The sequence below is a fragment of the Phyllostomus discolor genome, chromosome 5 (assembly GCF_004126475.2).
Source record: "Phyllostomus discolor isolate MPI-MPIP mPhyDis1 chromosome 5, mPhyDis1.pri.v3, whole genome shotgun sequence".
NCBI lineage: Eukaryota > Metazoa > Chordata > Mammalia > Chiroptera > Phyllostomidae > Phyllostomus > Phyllostomus discolor.
The window spans coordinates 9,459,475-9,479,067 of NC_040907.2; the positions used below are offsets into that span (position 1 = coordinate 9,459,475).

The 19,593-nt window shown below is 61.0% G+C and overlaps 1 protein-coding gene and 1 pseudogene across 2 annotated transcripts in view; one reads left to right on the top strand and one right to left on the bottom strand.

Annotated features, from left to right (window-relative positions):
• EPHA2 (EPH receptor A2) overlaps positions 1-17,611 on the bottom strand; it is a 28,361-nt gene extending 10,750 nt beyond the window's left edge. The window contains exons 1-6 of one of the 2 annotated variants that reach the window (XM_036025358.1): positions 17,376-17,611; positions 12,505-12,572; positions 10,022-10,691; positions 1,366-1,521; positions 924-1,256; positions 284-399 (exon numbers count right to left, since the gene is read on the bottom strand). In XM_036025358.1, coding sequence (XP_035881251.1) covers positions 284-399; positions 924-1,256; positions 1,366-1,521; positions 10,022-10,691; positions 12,505-12,572; positions 17,376-17,457 — 1,425 coding nt within the window. In that variant the 5' untranslated portion in view covers positions 17,458-17,611. The remainder of the gene's footprint in view (positions 1-283; positions 400-923; positions 1,257-1,365; positions 1,522-10,021; positions 10,692-12,504; positions 12,573-17,375) is intronic. The other variant, XM_028512806.2, reaches the window with a different exon arrangement.
• Positions 17,612-18,360: 749 nt separating this feature from the next.
• Positions 18,361-19,158, top strand: LOC114496867 (annotated as a pseudogene).
• The last annotated feature ends 435 nt before the right edge of the window (positions 19,159-19,593 follow it).

Consider the following 19,593-nt stretch of genomic DNA (forward strand, 5'->3'; position numbering starts at 1 on the left):
CAGTCACAGGCAGCAAATGCACGGCCGGGACTCAAACCCCGGTCTGCCTGACCACCCCCCCAAGACCTGGCTCTTCCCCGACCCCCAACTATCTCGTCTGGGAATTCAGCAACACTGAGTCTTCCCTGCCACAAATCTCTGCTGTGCTGGCCCGGGAAGGCTGACTCAGGAAGAGCCCAGACCTCAGTCTCCCCATCTGCAGAATGGGGCTTCCTCGGATGGCTGTCCCACAGGGAGCATCTATGAAACCAGCTGGGGCCACCCCGGACCCTCTGTGAGTTACCTTCTTGCGGTAGGTGACCTCGTACTTCCACACCCGGCTCCGCTGTGGCAGGGGGATGGTCCAAGACACGCTCAGCGAGGTGGTGCTGCGGTCCTCCAGCTTCACCTTGGGGGGCTCTGGGCAGAGCAGTGGGTGTAGCAGGGGCGTGAGGAGCCGCCCAGGGGGCAGGGGGCAGGGGTGAGTGCCCCAGACCCACCCACAGCCCAGGCTCTTCAGAGTCTAGCCTGGGATTCTTCCCTTCCCGCTCCAGAGCACCGAGCCCCGGCCCCGGCCGCCCACAGCCAGCACAGAGGTGCCCTGAGAGCATTTATGGGAGCACAGGTAATAAAAATAAGATAACAGCCCCCTCCTGCTATCTCCTTTCTGTGGACCAGGCACGATTCTAAGAGTCTTATACGGAAGAATTTATTCAATCTTCTCAATAGCCCTGTTGCCCATCCTCACGTTACAGGTGAGGAAACTGAGGCTCGGAAAGGTTGGGCCACTTGCCCACAGTCACAGAGCTCAGAAGCGACGCCAGAGACAGTGCTTTCAACTCCTTGCCGCTGCCCCCCTCTCGCTGAGCGTGGCTGAGCCCTGGGTGGCTGTCCTCTCCCCGGAAGCCCCACCTGGGCGACAGCCACCACTGGCAGGTCCTCACCTGTCTGGTTGATGCTGACGCTGGCGGTGCGGACGCTGCGGCTGGCCACCAGGTCTGACACGCCGTTGCGGGCCTCCACGGCAAAGGTGTAGTTCATGTGGGGCTCCAGGTCGCTGACCGTCACGCTGGTGCGGGTCAGCATGTCCGGTGGCTCAGAGTAGCTCACGCTGGCCTCGCACGGCCTGCACTCGCCCGACTCGGGCAGGCACTGGTCACACGTGACCTTGTAGCTGATGTCTTCACGGCCACCATTGTCCAGGGGGGGCGTCCAGCGCAGCTCCACTCTGGCACCCATGCCCACGGCCGTGAGGTAGCTTGGGGCAGAGGGCGGGCCTACACGGAGGGCAGAGGGCGGAGCTTGAACCCCGGGACCCCCCGGACAGGGCCACCGCCAGGCCACGCCCACCTCAGCCGACCTCCCAGCCCACCACAGCGGACTCACGCGTGCAGGGCATGGAGAGCAGGTCCCGCGGGGCCCGGAAGTAGCCCTCCTCACACTCACAGGAGGTGGCCCCCTCGGGGGACGGCAGGGTGTGTGCTGGGCACTCCAAACAGGGGCTCTCACTTATCTCTGACTTGAAGAATCCAGACGAGCAAGCTGGCGGACACAGGGAGGAACAGCGTTCAGTTCAGCCAGCTCCCACCACAGGCGGCCGCTCCAACCCCTGGCCATGAGACCCCATGCAAGTCACTAAACCTCTCTGGGCCTGCGTCCTCGCGGGTACAGTGTCTTCTGATGAGAGAACGCGTGGCTGGCACCCAGCTCGCACTGGGCACTCGGGAAATGCCTCATCTGCTTGTTCCAAACCCTTGCATCCCTCCCCACCACTCCTGCGAGAAGCACCTCGGCCCTGAGCTGGGCACTCAAGGCCCACACCTCACCCTGCAGCTCCCAGCAAATCCCATCCCACGCCTGGCTCCACGCTGGACAGAGCACGCTGCATCTCCTTTGTGCAGCCCAGCCCGACGGGTGCCCACCTGGACTCTGGGCTGCCCCGGGCAACAACTGTCTTCTTCACTGTTTGTTTTGGTGACTGTCGCCACCACCTTGACGGAGCGGCCAGGCAAGGACGCCAGCTCAGGACGCCACCCCGCAGGTGCTCCGCTCACTCCAAGGCCCGACCGCCTTCCCGTCCCAGGGCTGGCCGACCAGGAAGCAGGAAAGGCCAGGCCCCGAGTGTTTTCCCTGGATCCGTTTCCAGGACCGAGTCATTTCCGCCACTCACAAAGGCAGCCAGGAAGCAGCTCTTCCTCCTCCCCCTCACGGTAGGTCCTCTCCTGGCCCGGCCGGCTAGGGGCGCAGGCACCTGACTCCGGAGGCTTCTTCCTGCCACTGCGCTGTCCTGCCCCCGGCCCACGCCCCTTCCTGGACCCACGGGCAGGAAGCTGCCCAGACACGAGGCCCACTGTGCAGGGCTGTCTGGGACTTGAAGTGGCCAGAGTGGAGTGGGGTCACCTTAGGGACCTCTTCTAGAACCCTAAACTACCAACACCCTCCCTCGACCTCATCTGTGGCGAGGGACCTGGGACACTTCCAAGCCCAGTGTCCTGTGCCTCAGACACTGGCCGGTCCTCTGTTCTGTGCCTGGCCCTGACCTCGGGGCGCCGGGGCCCGGGGCACCGTCCACCACGAAGGCGAAGGCGTGGGGCACAGGGCTAAGGGGCGGGATCAACCGCAGCCAGAGGTCCGAGGAGCCCCAGAGGAGGCGTTTCAGCTGGGGCTCAGAGGCTGAGCAGCCCGGCAGGACAGCAGTACTGGGAGGGCTAGGGTGGGGGGCAGCAAGACCAAAGAAGGCGCGAGTGGCTTCGTGGGCACAGACTGGGGGGAGCAGCAGGCAACAAAGGCCGAGAGGTCTGCAGGAGCCGGAAGGAGGGAGGCCTTGAACTCACATCCAAGCCGCTGGGACTTCGTCCCAAGGGCCACGAGTCTCCCTCCTGTCCGTCCAGTCGCCTATTTGAGCAGAGGTGGGCGGGGGACTGGGAGCCACGGCAGCGCTCAAAGGACACCCAGTTCCTTAAGGTCTTGGACAAATGACTTCCTGTTACTGACTCTTCTTATAGGAGGAACATGGGGACCATCCCAACAGTCTCTCTCACTCGCTCTGCGTGGGCCCCAAACCTCAGCACAGGCCCCGAAACAGCCCGGGCATGCGCTGTCGGAAAGGGGGCTTGTCCAGGACAGAGGGGGCCCGGGACCCGACTCCTGCTCTGTGCAGAGCCTGGAGCCCCGACGCCCAACACTGACCGCTGGCGGAACACCTGCTCTGTGCAGCTTCCGGGCCGAGCACGTGGCTTAGTCCTCACAATAAGCCTGCTGTGCCTGGGCACTGTTACCGCTCACTCTCCTTGAAGGTGGAGAAACTGAAGTGCAGAGGGGCAAAGCAACTCGTCCAAGGTCAGCAAGCTCCTAAGACCCAGAACCAACACCTAAGCCCAGGATGTTAGTTACACTTGGATCCCCTCTTCTTTCGCACGAGCGGCGCGGTTCAGAGCAGAGAGGAATGGATGTTCTGGAACGAGCCCAAAAAGAGAGGAGATGGGGCCTGACCGGCTTCAAGAGCCAGAAAATCCCAAGACTGACTTCAGAGCAGCTGGAAAGGGGTGGCGGGGGGGTGCACTCCTAATACAGGTCTTCTCACACTGGGCGCACTATGTCCTATGGGGAGAAAGGAGTGGAACCAGCCCTGGCTGATGTGGCTCAGTGGATTGAGCGTGGGCCTGTGAACCAAAGGGTCAACAGTTCGAATCCCGTCTAATCCTTTAAGGTCACCCACATTTTTGGAATATAAATTAGGAATTTAATGGGATCACTGAACAACTTAATTTGTGAAGAATTATGTATAAAAGTGGGACCTTCTATTATTACTTTATGTTTAAAATGTTTATATATTTTCTTTTTTCAAATTTAATAAAATAAATTTTACCTATTATTAAAAAAAAAACAAAAAACAAAACAGTTCGAATCCCAATCACGGCACATGCCTGGGTTGCAGGCCAGGTCCCTGGGTAAGGGGCACACATGAGAGGCAACCACACATTGCTATTTTTCTCCCCCTCTTTCTCCCTCTCCTTCCCTCTCTAAAATAAAAAAAATAATAAAATCTTTAAAAGATAATAAAAACATAAAAAGATTTAAAAAAAGAAAGAAAGAAAAGAGTGGAACCAAACCCAGGGGCATTGGTCAAAGCAGCCTCCTTCAAGCCCCAAGATCCTTCAAATCTCCTACTGCATTTAAGAAATCCACGTGTATTTTGCATTCATCCCCATATGTCTTATAATACAAAAATACTCTCTCCTCTCCCAAATCTTCGAGTGAAAATGAGACTCCAGAAAGCTGAGCCATGTTTATCCCAGGATTTCAATTCCCCCAGATGCTCTGCCCTGTCTGCCAGGGGCCTGCCCCTGGGGAAGTGCGGGCTGCAGGAGGTCCAGTCCCAGCAGAGATGGGTGCTCAAAGGCCCCTAGAACCACAGTCACACCTTCCCAGCCCAGGCTCTCGGGCTGGGGAGGGGACCCCGAGCCCCCCACAGCTCGGGCTTGGCTCTGCTCTACAGGCTTTAGCCACCTGCAGACCCCCACCAGGCCCCCACTCCGCACCACGCGGCTACCCCCCAGCTCCGCCCAGCCCTGTGCCAAGAGGAGGAAGTCGGGGAAGAGTCGGGTTCCATTCTCTGGCCCCAGAGCCTGGGGGTGGCCCGCCTGTTGCCGGCAGGAAAGAGAGAATTTGGAGAGATTTCCGCTGCGGATGTGCCAGATAATACAGTGGAGAGGCAGTATCAACAGGGCATGTGCTTGCCTGACGAGAATGTGCCGCCCCCTCCTCCCACCGCGGAGCTCCGAGGGGCTGGCCCTGGGGCCACGCCAGAAAGAGCGCCTGCTCTCGGGGGCCGTGGAGTTCACGTGTAGGACACCGGTAAGTTCCCGCGTCCTCCTGACTTTGCCCGGCTGGATTGCTTGGCATTCTGGGCAAGCAAGTGGGGATAGGGGTCACACACTGGGTGTTCACACACACGCTCAGAACCCGGCCACACACACAAGATCCTCACTGTCCCTCAGCCAGCCTGCAGACTCCTACGCATCCTTCAATACCCAGCTTGGGGCTTACAGAGCGCCCCTACACGACCCTCCCAGACCGCCCAATCGCCGGCTGCCTTCTGTCCCATCAGGGCATCCATTACTCAATCTTATGTTTGACAAACAGAAAGTGAGCACTTCCTACGCATCTGGCACAACGCTGGGTACTGGGATACCGTGGGGGGAGAGATAAACACCGTGTCCGCTCCAGGGGAATTCACAGCCTGGTGTCAGGGCTCCATCTGAAAGTATTTCTGCACCTACTGGGAGCCACTGTGAGGCTGGCAGCTCCTGGGGAGCAGGAACGGAGCCCAGCAGAGTCCGAGTCCGATGGCCCAACACAGGGCCTGGCACGCAGCAGGTGCTCCGCTAACGTTTGGACGGATGAATGAATGAATAAACGTGCGAGTGAAGCGCAGAACCTACGACGTGCGCACTAAACACGCACTCCGGGACCAGAGCAGTGAGCAGTGTCCTGGCGCCCAGGGGGACCCCGTGGGGAAGGCACACCAGGACAGCCACTTGCCTGGCCTGAGCGCCCGGCTTTGGCACACCCGTGGAGACCTTCTCTGGCCCCAGTCACCTGGCAGGCCCCGACCCCTCTGAGCAGGGGAACTAGGACACAGTGGCTGCACCCTGAGTTGCACCCCAGTTTTTCCAGTTCCCAGTGCCGGCCCCTCGGGTGGCAGCGTGGGGTGACTCAGGGACAGACGCCCTCTGGTGTGACGCAAATCCAGCCCCCGGCAGAGCTCCTCCCCCCCAAGGCCCAACCACCTCCCAGGCCAATGGTGGTGAGGTCAGCAGGTCAGGGGGTCATGGTGGTAACTCCCCTGGGGCCAGTCACTTCCCCAAGCCACGTCTAGTTTAGCCGGTGCACACCGCCTCGGCCCAAGGACGTGGACTTTGTCAATGGTGACCCAGAAGTTACTGACCCAGCAAATGAGGGGAACTGATAACTCCAGGCCCTGGGGCATCTCGCTCCATGGCCGGCCCTGTTGTCCCCACCGAAGCACCTTTCACACACGCCCTGGGGAATTATCTTGGGGAGCATTCCTCCACCAAGTCATGATAAGCCGGGAGGCTCCCCCCCAGCCTCCCAGCTTCCTGCCCTCTCCCTACCACCTCCCTACCACCGGCCTTTTATCTTCTGTTTGCTTTCCCTCGCCTCCTTCCTTCCGTTCTGGGGACCCACTCACCTCCGGTGAGGGAGGGAGGGGCCTCCCCAAGGAGCTGCCAGCCCCTGACTTTGCCCCCAGTGTGAACTGAGGGTGGCGTAGACAAAGCAGGAAGAGTGGAGGGGGGGACCGCCACCCACAGCCCGCCCTCTCCTGCAGGCCAGAGGTGATTCCACAGAGCTGAGGCCTGGTGGCACTCCCCAGGGAGGGGACAAACCCAAGTGCACACAGAGCCCCCAGCCGGGTCCTGGCAAAGCCGGGCTCCCGCCACAGCCCAGGGCCCCGCTGCCTAAGAACCACCTCAACCAGAGCCGCCTCCTGCCCAGGGGGTGCCTCCTCTCCCGGGCCAGGCTCGGGCCACTCGCGACGCCAGTGCTAGGACTCTGCCCCTTGCCACACGTGGTGAGTCACAGGCTCAACCAACAGTCTGCCGGAGCAATCCAGGTTCTCAGACGGAGCCACAGCAGCAAGTCACAGGCAGTGGACCCTGCCCATGGAGGCCCAGAGGGGACTCGCCACGGTCACACCACTGCATGTAGAAAGACACGCCAGGGGCAAGTGGGGACAGCGCACTGCCCTACTCATGCCGGGCCCCAGCTCTTCTGGCCACTGGTCACCGCTTCCATGCTCTGGGCCTCAGTTTCCTCATCTGCAAAGTGGGGATAAAGTCCTCAGCCCCACCGGGTTGTTGGTGAAGATGGGAAAAAACCTTGCTTGTGAAATGCTTAGCGTGGTACCTGGAATGGGGTGTCCCTGCGAACCAGGAATAGAGAAACTAATGTGGAGAGGGGACATTCCCGAGGTGCTGGGCCCCTTAAGGGAGCAGGAGTCTCCAAGGAGGGAATTCCCAAACCGTTTGCCACCCCTGCCTCCAGCTCTGGCCTCCCAGCTGCTGGGCTGAGTCTCTGGCCAAAGCCGCTGGCCACCTGCTCACCTGGCCGGCAGTCCCCGTGGCCGAGGCGCCAGCCGGGGGGCCCGCCCGCTCAGCTGCCGATGCCAGCACAGGAAGCGGAGACGAACAGGGAGACAAAGCAGCCCCAGGGGAGATGACTGTCAGCCTGAGTGACTCCACTGTCCTCCAGGCCGGGACGGGGGACGGGGTGGGGGCAGCCACAGGGAGGCTGGCTCATTCCTGACATAGCTCACGAGAGCTCTCCGGGCAGTGTGCCCACCTGTCCGGCACAACACCTGGGAGGTGCCTCCCTTCCGTTGTCCATTTAACTCTTTCCTGAGCTCCCAGCTTACTGGGGAAAGACCCCTAAGGAGACACAGACTCTGGGGATAACCTGCACCAGGTGCTAGGTGACCTCAGGCACCCACGCCCCCTCTCTGGGCACGGTTTGTCCTCCACAGAAACCCCGGTGGGAGAATCCGGGTCTACGGCCCTGGGAAGAGTCAGGCGGGGGAGGGGCAGACCCTGCACCTCCCTCAATTTCCCCCTCAACGTGCCCGCCGATCACCCCACCTCCTGCACCAGGACCTGCCATCCTGGGGCTGCCCTGAGAGCAAGGCCAAGAGCTGAGTCAGGGATTCCAAAGGAACTGGTCATTTCCCGCCCCGCTTCCTGACCCGTCCTCTAGCTTGGACGCGGGCCTGGATTCAAATCCTGCTGCAGCCACATCTTAGCTGGGTGATCCCAGGCAAGTCTCTGAGCCCCTCTGGAGCCTCAGATCCCTGTCTGTTCAATGGGATGGATAACAATCTCTACCTCTCGGAAAGGTGGGGCGAACTCAGCAAGAGCATCCAGGCAAAGCCCTGGGCTGGCTTGTGCCTGCCCGTGGAAAACACCTGTTATGGGAGTTACTGTTATTCTCTCCGTCGGCATCGCGGTCAGCGGCGGCTGGGAAAAGTCTGCAGGGGTACGGAGAAGCCGGGCTGGAGATTCCTAGGCACACAGAGGGCCCCGAAAGCACACGGAAGGGGATTTTGATAGTGGGGTCCCAAGGAGGGAAAAGCAAGGCAACAGGTGGCTGGCCGGCCGTTGAGAGGGTCCCCCCAGCGAAGTCCAAGATTTGCCTCTTGGGAACCAGCCCTCCCTACGGGGGGCTTGCTAGCTCTTGGCAAACAAAGCCTGCCAGAATCCTGACCCCCCACCTCCGGAGGAGGGAAGGCCACCCCCCTCTTCCTGGAGAGGCCCCCCCCACACACACCCCAACCATCCACTTATCTCTGCAGGGCCTGAATCACCAGCCTGTGGAAAGTTTTCGGCGGGCCCCTCACCCCCACCCCCGCATTCCTGTGTGAGGATGTCATGTGGGAGGAGTCTGCTCAACCCACTGGGCTGCCTCAGCTCCCCCCACCCCCAAATCCCACGGTCATTGTCTGAAACTGGGAGTGTGCACTTGAGGTCACCTAAATCGGGCGGAGTGGGGGGGGGGCACCTCACTCAGCAAAGGGGAGCTGAGAGGACCACCAGGTGGTTAAGAAGGGCGGGAACAGAGACTACACACCACAGGCTACACCACAAGGATCTGCTCATCTGAGCGTTTGCAAGCTGTGTTAAGCAAGGTGCTGAGGATCTGTTTCAGGAGGCCGATCAGAAAGGGGTGCAGCCCCCCCCGCCAACACTTCAACCCACCCCAGAGGTTGTAGGATCCATGGCTAAAAACCAAGTACGAAGTCAGCTGTTCGACTTGAACTTCCCGTTTTATTGACGGGAAACCTGAGGCCAGAGATGAACAGAGATTTCCCCAAAATCGCCCAGCGGGTACGGGCAACAACGGCAGGGACTAAACCCCCAATTTCTCAACGCCCTGCTTATCTCAGCAAAGCAGCTCCCAGAGAAAGGGGATGAGCTGGCCTTCCAAAGGTCGGCCCGCATTCCACACATGCCCTGCCCCACAGCCCTTTCCAGAAAAAAAATCACCCATTGAAAAGAACCCACGTTGCTGTAGAGATTTCCGCTGTCACAGGCCCTGGCGGTGCCAAGCCACAGCCTCCCCACGTGAGCTCGCCGATGCCCAGGCCCTGTTCCCAGAGACAGTCTGAGTTAACTGGCCCCCTCTCCGGGCTTGATCTGTCACCAGTAGAAGTCCCTGTGACAGAGTCTGGGTCTACAGCCCTGGTGAGGGCTGGGGAGGCGGGTAGACCCTGTGTTTCCCTCTACCCTTTCCCCTGCACAGGCATTTTTCAAAAGCTCCCCAAGCAATTTGTATGTGCAGCCAGGGGATATGGATCCTGCATCCCATTTACTTACCTCCAGGTACAAAAAAGGAGCTTGGGACCCAGAGAGGTTCGGTGACTTGCCTAAGGTCACACAGCAAGTTAACAACAGAGACGGGACTGACCCCTGGCACTGTCCCAGGTGCCCACAGCGCTGGCACATAGGCAGTCGATACTCAAGACAGTCTTGTGGGATGGAGCAAAAATAACAACCGCACTTAAAAGCGCTTACGTGTCAGACACTGACCTAATCACTTTACGAGCATTAAGTCATTTAATTATCGTAGCAACTCTACAAGAGGGGCACTATGTCATCTCCATTTCACAGAGGAGAAAACTGAGGCACAGAGAGGTTAAGGAGCTGGCTTAAAGTCCCACAGCTCATTTTTAGAGCTGGGATTTGATGCCAGGCATTCTTGTCTTAGAGTCCTTGCTCGTAACCTCCACACTAGCCCCAAATCATTCATTTGTCAATTCACTTATTCTCAGTGAATGAATGAATCCAGTCATAAGAGATAAACCTCAAGTCCAGGAAGGTGTTGCGATCTCCACCAAGTGAAACCACTGAACGTCAGGGCACAGACGACCTTACCGAGGTCCCGCAGTCTCAGAGCCCAGAGGAGGGCCTGGGAACACACCCTCCACCCCCACACCCCCTTGCCCTGCCACCCCTGCACCGTCACTCACCCTGGCAGGCGTCCTCCACTTTCTCGTACCCCTCCTGGCACAGGCACTGGCCGATGGGCACCAGCCACTCGCCGTCGACCGCACAGTGCATGCGGGGCTCGTCACCCCCGGGCGGCACCACGGCGTAGTCCACACAGGTGCCAGCCACGGTGGCCAGGGAGGGTGCATCGGAGCCCGCGATGGTCTCGGGGAAGCGGGCCAGGCCCTGCAGCTGCTCGGGACACTTCTTGTAGTAGACTCGGACGGAGAGCAGCGCCACGCAGGCACCGATGTCCTGGAAGGCCAGGTAGAAGCCCTTGCGGGTGAGCGGCCCCACAGAGCGCTCCTCCACGTTCAGCTTCACGTGGCGGGCCTCGAAGTCGCTGCTGACCGTGATCTCGTCGGGGGCGATGGTGTCGATCTTGGTGAACTGGCGCTTCTGGAAGTTGGTGCCGTAGTCCACGTCTGACTCGGCGTAGTAGAGGTTGAAGGTCTCCTTGCAGGAGCTGGCCCCCCCCGGGAAGCTGTTACAGTCACGCACCGTGAACTTGAGCTCGATGAAGATGCGCTCGGCCTCGCCGCGGTACACCCAGTTGGTGCGGAGCCAGTTATCCTGGTCCCCGGCCACCACGTTGCACACGGAGTACATGTAGATGGGCGCGTCGTCCATGATGTTCTGCATCAGGTCCCACTGCGTGGGGCGGACAGGTTAGTGCGGGCAGGCGTCCGGGGGCAACCTGAGGCCCAGAGGCACTGCCCAGGCGGCCGAGCCGGGCGTCAGGAAGACGCCTGTCGGTTCTCGCCATCCCCATTCCTCAGGGAAGGACACTGAGGCCCCGAGAGGCCCACACAGGCCAGAAGTGCTGAGCCAGGAGGTGCCTCCCGGCGTTTCGGACCCCAGTGCCGTGGTGCTGACCCTCTCCTCCCTTAGACCGCAAGTTGGGGCTGGAGACTGGGGGCCCCGTGTGACCTCAGGCAGATCACGGAAGCTCACTGTGCCTCGAACTCTACGTCTGCATACTGGGGACACGCTCTAGCTCACAGAGTCGCTGTGAGGATGGACAGCAGAATGTCTACAAATGCTGAGCACACTGCCTGGTGGGGCAAGATGAGAGAGCCGTCACCGAGGCTGCTGCGAGCGGCGGCGGCACTATTACTCACTGCGCGCATGCACGTAGGTGAGGGTGAGGGGCAGGGGAAGAGGTTAAGTCAGAAACAGCAGTGATCCCCCATCAGGAAGGTTTTGGCTTTGGGACAGATGAGTGCATCTTCTGCCCTCCTCAGAACAAAGCTCAGCCTCCTCCAGGAAGACTTCCTAGGTTGGGCCAAGTGCCCTTCTCTGGCTCCTAGTCTCATGTCTCCTTTGTTGCAACACTTGGCGCCTATGTGGGAACACCTACGTTTGGCTCCCACGCTAGAGTCTGAACTCCTTGGGGCAGGGACTGCGTCTCATTCATTTCTGTATGCCCAGGGCCTGCCTGGAACAGAGCAGGTGCTCAGGAAAGGGTTCAGTGAATCAGTGAATGAATGGATGGATGGATGAAAGCAAAGGGGCCAAGGAGAGAGGCCTGGGCCTCACTGTGTGACAGACCAAGACCTCAAATGCCTTTGGGCCTCGGTTTCTCACTCTGTATAATGGCCAGGTTAGATTACACGGCCTGAGATCCCTCCCAGCGGGACATGCCAGGATCCTGGAAATCCTGCTACAGCTACGCCCCGGGCCTCCTTGGAGCTCAGGTGACCGGGGACAAGCACCTAACTCACACAGATCTGGCTCGCAGTGGCGACTGTCCCAACCAGCCCCCTGGAGACACACTTCTCCCTGGCTAAGGGCCCCAGGACAAACTCAGCAAGGACAAACCCATTATACAGAGGGGGAAACTGAGGCCCGGAGAGCAGCAGTATCTTCCTCAAGACCACATAGTTGTGTCACGCAAAGCTGGAGGAAGGACCCCAGCGTCTTGCCCTCCAGTCCTGGTCCTGACGGTCCAGAGCAGAGGGCAGAGAACTTGGGCGGGATGAGGCAAACCCAGCTCAGCCCGAAGCAGGAAGGGGAAGCAACAGCTGGGGGAGCAGGGAGCGGGGCCCAGCAGGAAGGAATCTGATCCTTTTCCGGGCTGGGGGCTGCAGGCACCTGGGAGGCACCGCTCTGTCTCCCCCTCACCCCCTACCTCCTGCACCAGGACCTGGAGGACACGCGGGGAGCCTTTAACCCCTTCCTTCCCAAGATGGTCCCCTCGACCATCAGCCTTCCAAGGCGTCCGTCCAAGGGTCTCGGCTCTGCTAGGGCCTTCGGCTGTCTCCCAGCTCCTTCCACCTCTTGGGCCCCTTCCCTGCCACCTTCCAACCCCCAGCCCGCCCTGGGATGGCTGCCTCTGCGCCTGGTGTGAGAAGCAGGACACTCAGTCCGAGTCCTGGCTGAGCTGTCTGATGCAGGCTGGCCCCATCCTCCCTGGGCCTCAGTGTCCCTGTTCTCACGCCCCCGCCCGACCCGGAAGCCTTACCCCTTTGCCATACGGGTGTGTGAGCCAGCCGAGTTCCCCTTTAGCCGCAGCGAAGTCCAACAGTACCACTGCAAGAGACAGGAGAGGAGGCCAATTGAGTCTGGGGGTGTCTCCAGGGGTCAGGCCATGGTGGAAAAGGTGAGAGTCCCCGGGGATCCCCAAGAACCCTTGCTGGCTTCCTCAGCCCTCAGAGAGAGACCGCACTATCCAGGGTCACCATATCCAAGGGACTCACCCCTCAGTACATAGGGAAACAGAGGCCCAGGGAAGGGCTGGGACCCAGTCAAAGTCACAGAGCAGGTTGGGTGAGGACTAGGCCTCCGGTCTCCTAGGCCACAGCTCCAGTCACGCCACCTTCTCCATCAGCCTCCAGCTGGGCACAGCGGGACAGAGCTCAGCGCGGTGGGGGGACAGCAGCTGGGCAGAGGGCTGGGGCCAGCAGGGCTGGGCTGTTAAGTGACACCGTGCCGCCCCGTCTGCTCCCTGGAAGGAGGCCTCTGGACCGCCCTTCACACGCAGGCGGGCTCTGGGTGCCCTGGTGTCCACTCCTGCCCGCCCCCTGCCCCCAGCACGAAAGACCCTCAGCCCCACCTCACACATATGTACACACGTGTCCCCTGGCACTCCCAGGAGGGAGGGCAGTTAGCAGGTGGGAACGGCTCCAAGGAGGGGAGGGGGAGCCAGCGGGGGGTGTCTGGAAACCGATCTTCCCACCACAAAAGCCGCAGAGCAGGCAGGATAAAGCCCCGAACCCACAGGGGCTTTTAGGAGGGGCCCAGAGACACATGCAGCTGGCGAGGTCCCCTCCTCGGGAAGGCTGCTCCCACCGCCCTGTCCCTCATCCCCCCGCCACTGCTCGGCCAGGGGTGCCTGTGGGACCGGGAATGGAAACCCCTAGAGGGGAATTTCCAGGCCCAGGGGGACCAGGTTTCAGGACAATGCCGTCCCCAGAGAGGCAGCTGGAACCTGAGGGAGGGACGCGCTGCCAGGGGCTTCCTTAGATCCAGCAGCTCCCATCCATCCACCCTGGCTCTCTGCCAGGCTCCGAGGTGGCAGCCAAGTCCCCAAACCCTGGGCACGGCCCCTCCTCCATTCCCCAGTAAAGTCCAGGTAGCCACCATCCAGCGCCACCCACCCTGGAGGACAAGGAGACTGGGGAAGCGGAGGTATGGTGCCTAAGCAAGGCCCCTGGACTCAGAGGGTACAGCCCGAACTCGGAAAGGCTGAGGGACCAATACCCCTTCCTTTGGACCCTGGAGCACAAGCAGTGCGGGCCCCAAAAGCACCTGCACGCCTGAAGGCCAGGACCCGGGGGGGGGAGAAGGACTCTGAGAGAGGGGCTCCAGGCAGGCAGGGAGCAGAGCGGGGCCTGATTTGGAGGGTGGGGCGAGGGTGGGTCAAGCAAGGGAACTGACGGGAGTCTCAGAAATCCTTCCCGAAGGTGAGGCTGCCCGAGGGGCCTGAACTGACATCCTGGGTGTCAGGCGCGGCCACCTGACTGCTCACCGGGGCCAGACCTCTCTCTAGGAAGGGTCCGGCAGCCCAGATGAGGGATCGGAAATCCGAGGTGGCACCTGCCCCAAGCCCGCGAGGGCTGGGTAGCGGGGCTGGAGGGTGGATGGGGCAGGGATGTGTTCAGACATGCCCGGAGCCCAAGCTTGGAAAAGTCACTAATTCCTCTAATAAATGGAATGTTCCGGCTGCACAGGAAGGAGTCTGGAGGTTCCCGGCTCCGGCTGGGTGGGTCGGAGGACAACGGTGAGCGGTCCTCACAGCCCTGCACACCCCTCCCCGGGCAGGGAGGAAGCTGCCGTCCAGGCCCCAGGGAGGGAGGGGGCTCACGGCTCCCAGGCCCTGAAGGGTTAACCTGACACAGAGGGACCCGCGCCACCCCTGCCAGAGGCTCCTCTTCCAGCCCCCAGGCCTGGCTCTGGAAGTATCACAGGGCTCGATCTGAGTGGACAAAAGGCCTGCACACAGGAAGGAGCCCCCTCCCGGGGAAATTCCCTAGAACCGATCACCAGGAACAGGAGCCCAGCCCTGTCAGCCCCTCCGCCCTGACTTGGGTGCGGCTCTCTCCTCGGCTCTTCCTGGGGCTGGGGCACCTGCTTCCCTGAAAGGGGGGGTGCTGGGGGCCCCTCACCTGCCCCAGAAGGCTTCACCGAGAGGCCTGGGGTGGGCAGGGCTCACCCAGGAGCCCCGGGTCCTGCACCCCAGCCCCAGGAAAGCCTCCTTCTCTGCCTTAAGTTCCATCACCACTGTCGCCCTTGCAGGTGCAAATGCGATACTACGACCCACTCCCCCAGTGTCACCTCCCTGACTGCCCGCCCCTCTGTAACCAAGGCTGGCTAAAGGGGGAGGCAAGAGACGCTGGGGGAGCCCTGGCCAGTGTGGCTCAGTTGGTTGGAGCATCATCCCATCAACCGAAAGGCTGTGGGTTCAATTCCTGGTCAGGGATGTGCCTGGGTTGTGGGTTCGGTTCCTTGTGGAGGCACATACACAAGGACAACTTATTGTTTCTCCTCACATCCATGTTTCTCTCCCTGTCTCCCACCCTCCTCTCTCTCTCTCCCTCCCTTCCTCTCTCTCTAAAAATCGATCAGCATGTCCTCGGGTGAAGATAAGCTCTGTGGGGGGAATGAAGAAGAAAAGGAGAAAGAGGGCAAAGAAGGCTCTTTCAGAATCAAGAAGTCAAGGACTTCCCAGGCCTCCTGAGCACTCTCCAGGCCTTTTCCCATCAGCCACCTCGAGCCAGCAGCCCCAGTGCGTCTGCCCAGCTATTCCCGCTGCTGCTCGGGAGAATCCACCATGAAACCACAAGGGAGGCGCCCTGGGCTCTGGCAGCCCAAGAAGCCAGATGCTCAGCTCTGACCCTCGCTGTGCAGACGGCCCTGACTGGCGAGGGCTGGGGCCGCCCTCAGTTTCCCCTTCTGTAAAGACTCACTGTCTGTTGAGAATCTAACGGGCTCCATCTGAGTCTCCAAATACAGCCTGGCTCCCCTTACCCACGGGAGGAGCGGGGCAAGAAAGAAGGGAACTGATCAGCAGCCAGGGTAAAGGTGCAAGGGGCATGTGCATCCTCTCCCCTGCAACCCACCCCTTAGGCAGGTCCACCCCATCCAGCCTGAATCCCAAAGAACATAAGCCAGCAGCTGCCAGCTGGGCCGTCATTCCCCGTGGCCCCCCCACCCCTGGGCCCTCGCCCGGCCAAAGGCACACCTCCCTGCTGGAGTCCTTCACGAGGACGACTCCTGAAGCCTGCAAGGAAACGTGGCCCGGTCCCAGGGCCCTGCAATACACACCCTGTGCTCCCCCACCCCATGGAAGTAGGGAGCTCGTCATCCAGCCTGGAGATGGGACCTACACAGGAACACAGGGACAAGGCAGCTCCAGGCTTCCAGGCTGCTTGCTGGCCGGGGCGGCTGGATAACAATCGCCCAGCGGCGTCAGGCCAGCCTAATCCCCCCGCCCCCACGGGCAGCCTTTGAGAAAGGCCTGTAGTGATTCCAGCTGTCTCTCCCCTTCTCTACAACCACAGTCCCCCAAGGAAGGGGGAGGACCAAAAGCTGATGGAGCAGGGCGGGTGGGGGGGTATGGAGGGTCACAGAAATCCCCGCCACCCATGCCTCCCGCCTGCAAGTTGGGACTGAGAGAGCCTTGACTGGGCTGGGACAGAGGCTGCAACAGAAGGCCACTGCCGCACACCTCCTCCCCCAAGCGCTCCAGCTCTGATTTTACCTCCCAACTCGCCAGAGCCAAGCCTCCAGCCTCAGTCTGGGAGGTGGAAAAAGAAGGCAAAGCTCAAGGAAACTCCTCACCGGGCCCTGGCTTCCTCTGCACTTCCCCCTGGTGGAGCCTGGGAAGCCGCCTTCTGCCCGGCCCGGCGGGGAAAACTTGTTCTCACTTTTGGAAACTGAACTCGGCCTCTGCTGGCTGGACAGCAAGATCCTTGGCCACGAGCAGGAGCCCCCATTCTCTCTTGGACCCTAGCTGAGGGGCAAAGCCCTCGTCCACGCACCGGCCAGCCCAGGGCAAAGTCTGTGGTCCCCTCGCCCAGCACCATTCTGGGAGGCTCCGGGGCGGGGGTGAGTGATTCAGTCCTCAGCCTCCGGTGCCCGGACACCTTGGTGGCCGTGGGGTGATGGCTCCACACCTTGAGAAGCCGCGCCTCCACCTGCCGCATTTCCTCTTTCTGAGTCACCCACTTGCTCAGAACGCTTGACTTTGGGACTTCCTGTCCGCACTCGCGGCCGCAAACCTGCCCCCCGAGCCTGGGAGTGCGGGATGGGAAGAGGGAAAAGGTGCGTGGGCAGACCGGCCCGAAACTCCCCTCGCGCTCTGGTCCCGGACTGGAGGGAAAAGGGGGCGTGGAGAAAATCCCAGGGAGCAGGGACTTCCGTAGCGTGCTCCCCGCCAGCTGAACAGCCCCCTCCCCAAAATGAGGGGCCTCCACTGAAATGCCTTCTTCGCAAAAGCGAAGCAAACAGATTAGTGAATTCAGGTCCCCAAGAGGCTGAGCCCCCGCACGGAGAGCCCTCCCGGCACCCCATTCTCCAAGAAACCCCCGCACCCCGCCGGGACGCGTTCCTGAAGCCGCCGCCGGAGCTGCGACCACGCGGCCCGCGTCGCGTTCCCTTCTCCGCGGCCTCCGAGCTCCCCACTCCCAGGCCACTACCCCTTAAACCCCGCGGCCCCTAAAACCCCGGGAGGGGGTCCCAGATTCGTCCCAATCGCAGCCCGCGCGCCCGGACTGAGCGGCGCCGGGTCCGTTTCCAAAGTTGCGCGCGTCAAGGCGCTCGGGGCTCCGGGAGGCGCCGAATCCGGCTGCCGGGGCTGTGTCGGGCTGGGGCGTCTGCCGCGAACACACTCACCTTCCTTGCCCTGCGCCGCGACGGCGCCCAGCACGTAGCACCACAGTAGGGAGAGGCAGGCACGGGGCGCCGGACGCTCCATGCCGCGCTCCTCGCTCTTTGCCCGATCTGTGCTCAGCTCCCGCACACCCGCACGCCGGCCTCGGTGTTCCGCTCTGGCCAGCTGCTCGCGCGCAACTTCTGCACCTCCTGCACCTCCTGCCCCAAATCCTTAATGGAAGTTGGGTGAGAACCGGCTCGTGTTCATTCATGCCCTGCGCCGACGTCACCTAAGCCACGCCCTCAGGAATGTCTTTAAAGGGGCCGGGCTGCACCGGGAGAGAAGGGAGGGGAAGTCCCAAGAGGTTGGAGAGAACGGTGAAGTCCTCTGGACTCGCTGGCGCCCCCACTAGGCCCTCCGACGTTTGAGCGCCTCAAAGTGTCAGCGGGGCTAGTCCGCAGGGCTAGTCTTAGGTGATCCCGGAGCCGGGACCCTGGGCCCAGGCGCCGCAATGGCGACGCTGAGCCTCCCCACTCTCACCCTTTGCCCTCTGGGACCTGGCTGACCTTTGGCCTGGCCTGAGACCTGGGCTAAAATAGGCAGGGTGGCGGGAGGGGCAAGAAGCAGTTGCCTCCTTAGCAGCATGCATAGGAGGGGAGCTGAAAAATAGACCCACATGCCCCTCTTCCTAGACCTCTGAAGTTGGGGAGAGCACTTCTGCTCAGGGGTCTCTAAGAATACAGCAACCTTCAGCCCCAACCTCAGTCTTGGTCTCTCGCCTTCCTCCCTGAACTACGTGAGCTTCAGCACCGGCTCCAGCTTCTCCACCAACTATCAGACCCTACGCTCGGGGCAGTCAGGCAGGCACTGACCTGGCCCACCAGCAGCACAGCCGCTGTCCATGCAGGCGCCTGGGCCTCGGGCTCCCAGATCCCTGCGCCGAGCTCCACCATGTCCAGAGGTGTCTAGGGCTCTGGGGGACTTGCCCTGGAGATGGCTGGGGGTATGGCTGGCCTAGGGGGCATCCGGAGCGAGAAGGAGACTATGCAATGCCTGAATGACCACCTGGCCTACCTGCAGAGGGTGAGGAGCCTGGAGGCTGATAATCCGAGACAGAGACTGGAGACCCAAATCTGGGAACAACTGGAGAAGGAGGGACCCCAGGTCACAGACTGAGGGTGTGACTTCAAGGCCAAGGCTCTCGTGGAGGAGCAACTCTTCGTGAAGAACCACAGGGAGGAAGTCAATGGTCTGCAAAACCGGACTGCCAGCTCTGAGTTGACCATGGAGTTGGATGCCCCCAAATCTCGGGACCTCAGCAAGATCACGGTAGGCATCTGGGCCCAGTGTGACAAGCTGGCTCAGAAGAACCGAGAGGAGCTAGATGAGTCCTGGTCCTAGCAGACTGGGGACAGCACCACAGTGGTCACCTCACAGACGGCTGAGATAGGAGACATGCAGTCCAGTCCTTGGAGATCGACCCGGACCGAGGAGAAGCCTGCAGGCCAGCGTGGAGAACAGCCTGAAGGAGGAGAGGACTGCCGTGCAGATGACACAGCTCCATGAGATCCTGCTGCATCTGGAATCAGAGCCCGCCCAGACCCAGGCAGGGGGCAGTGTCAGGCCCAGGAGGAAGGGGCCCTGCTGAACATCAAGGTCAAGCTGGAGGCTGAGATCGCCACCTACCCCACCTGCTGGAAGAAGGGGGGGACTTCTATGTTGGTGACATTCGCCAACAGCAACTCCGCACAGTCCACTCAAACAACCACCCCCTGCAGGACTATGGATGACAATGGTCTCTGAGGTCAAAGACACCGAAGTTGCGAGGCATGAAGGCAGCAGAAGCAGGGCACCCCTTGGCGGGGCAGGAGGCCAATAATAAAAAGTTCAGAGACCACTGAACACACAAAAAAAATACAGTAACCTTGGAGCAGCCGAGTCTAAAAGTGAATCTGACACGATTATCTCATATGATTCTCATCTGGGAGGTGGGTATTATTACCCCACCTTACACAGGAGGAAACAGGAGGCTCTGAGGGCTTAAACAGTATGCCCGGAGGTTGCACAGCCCAGAGGTGGAAGAGCTGGGATTTGAACCTGGGTAGTTTCCGCTTCAACCACTGCCCCGTACAGGGTAAGGGTGGGCAAGGCGCTGCTGTGCAGAGCACCCACCCCCGACCCCGGCATGGACAGAATCGGTTGGTCTGTTTGATACTTTGGAGGACACCTGCGTCCCTT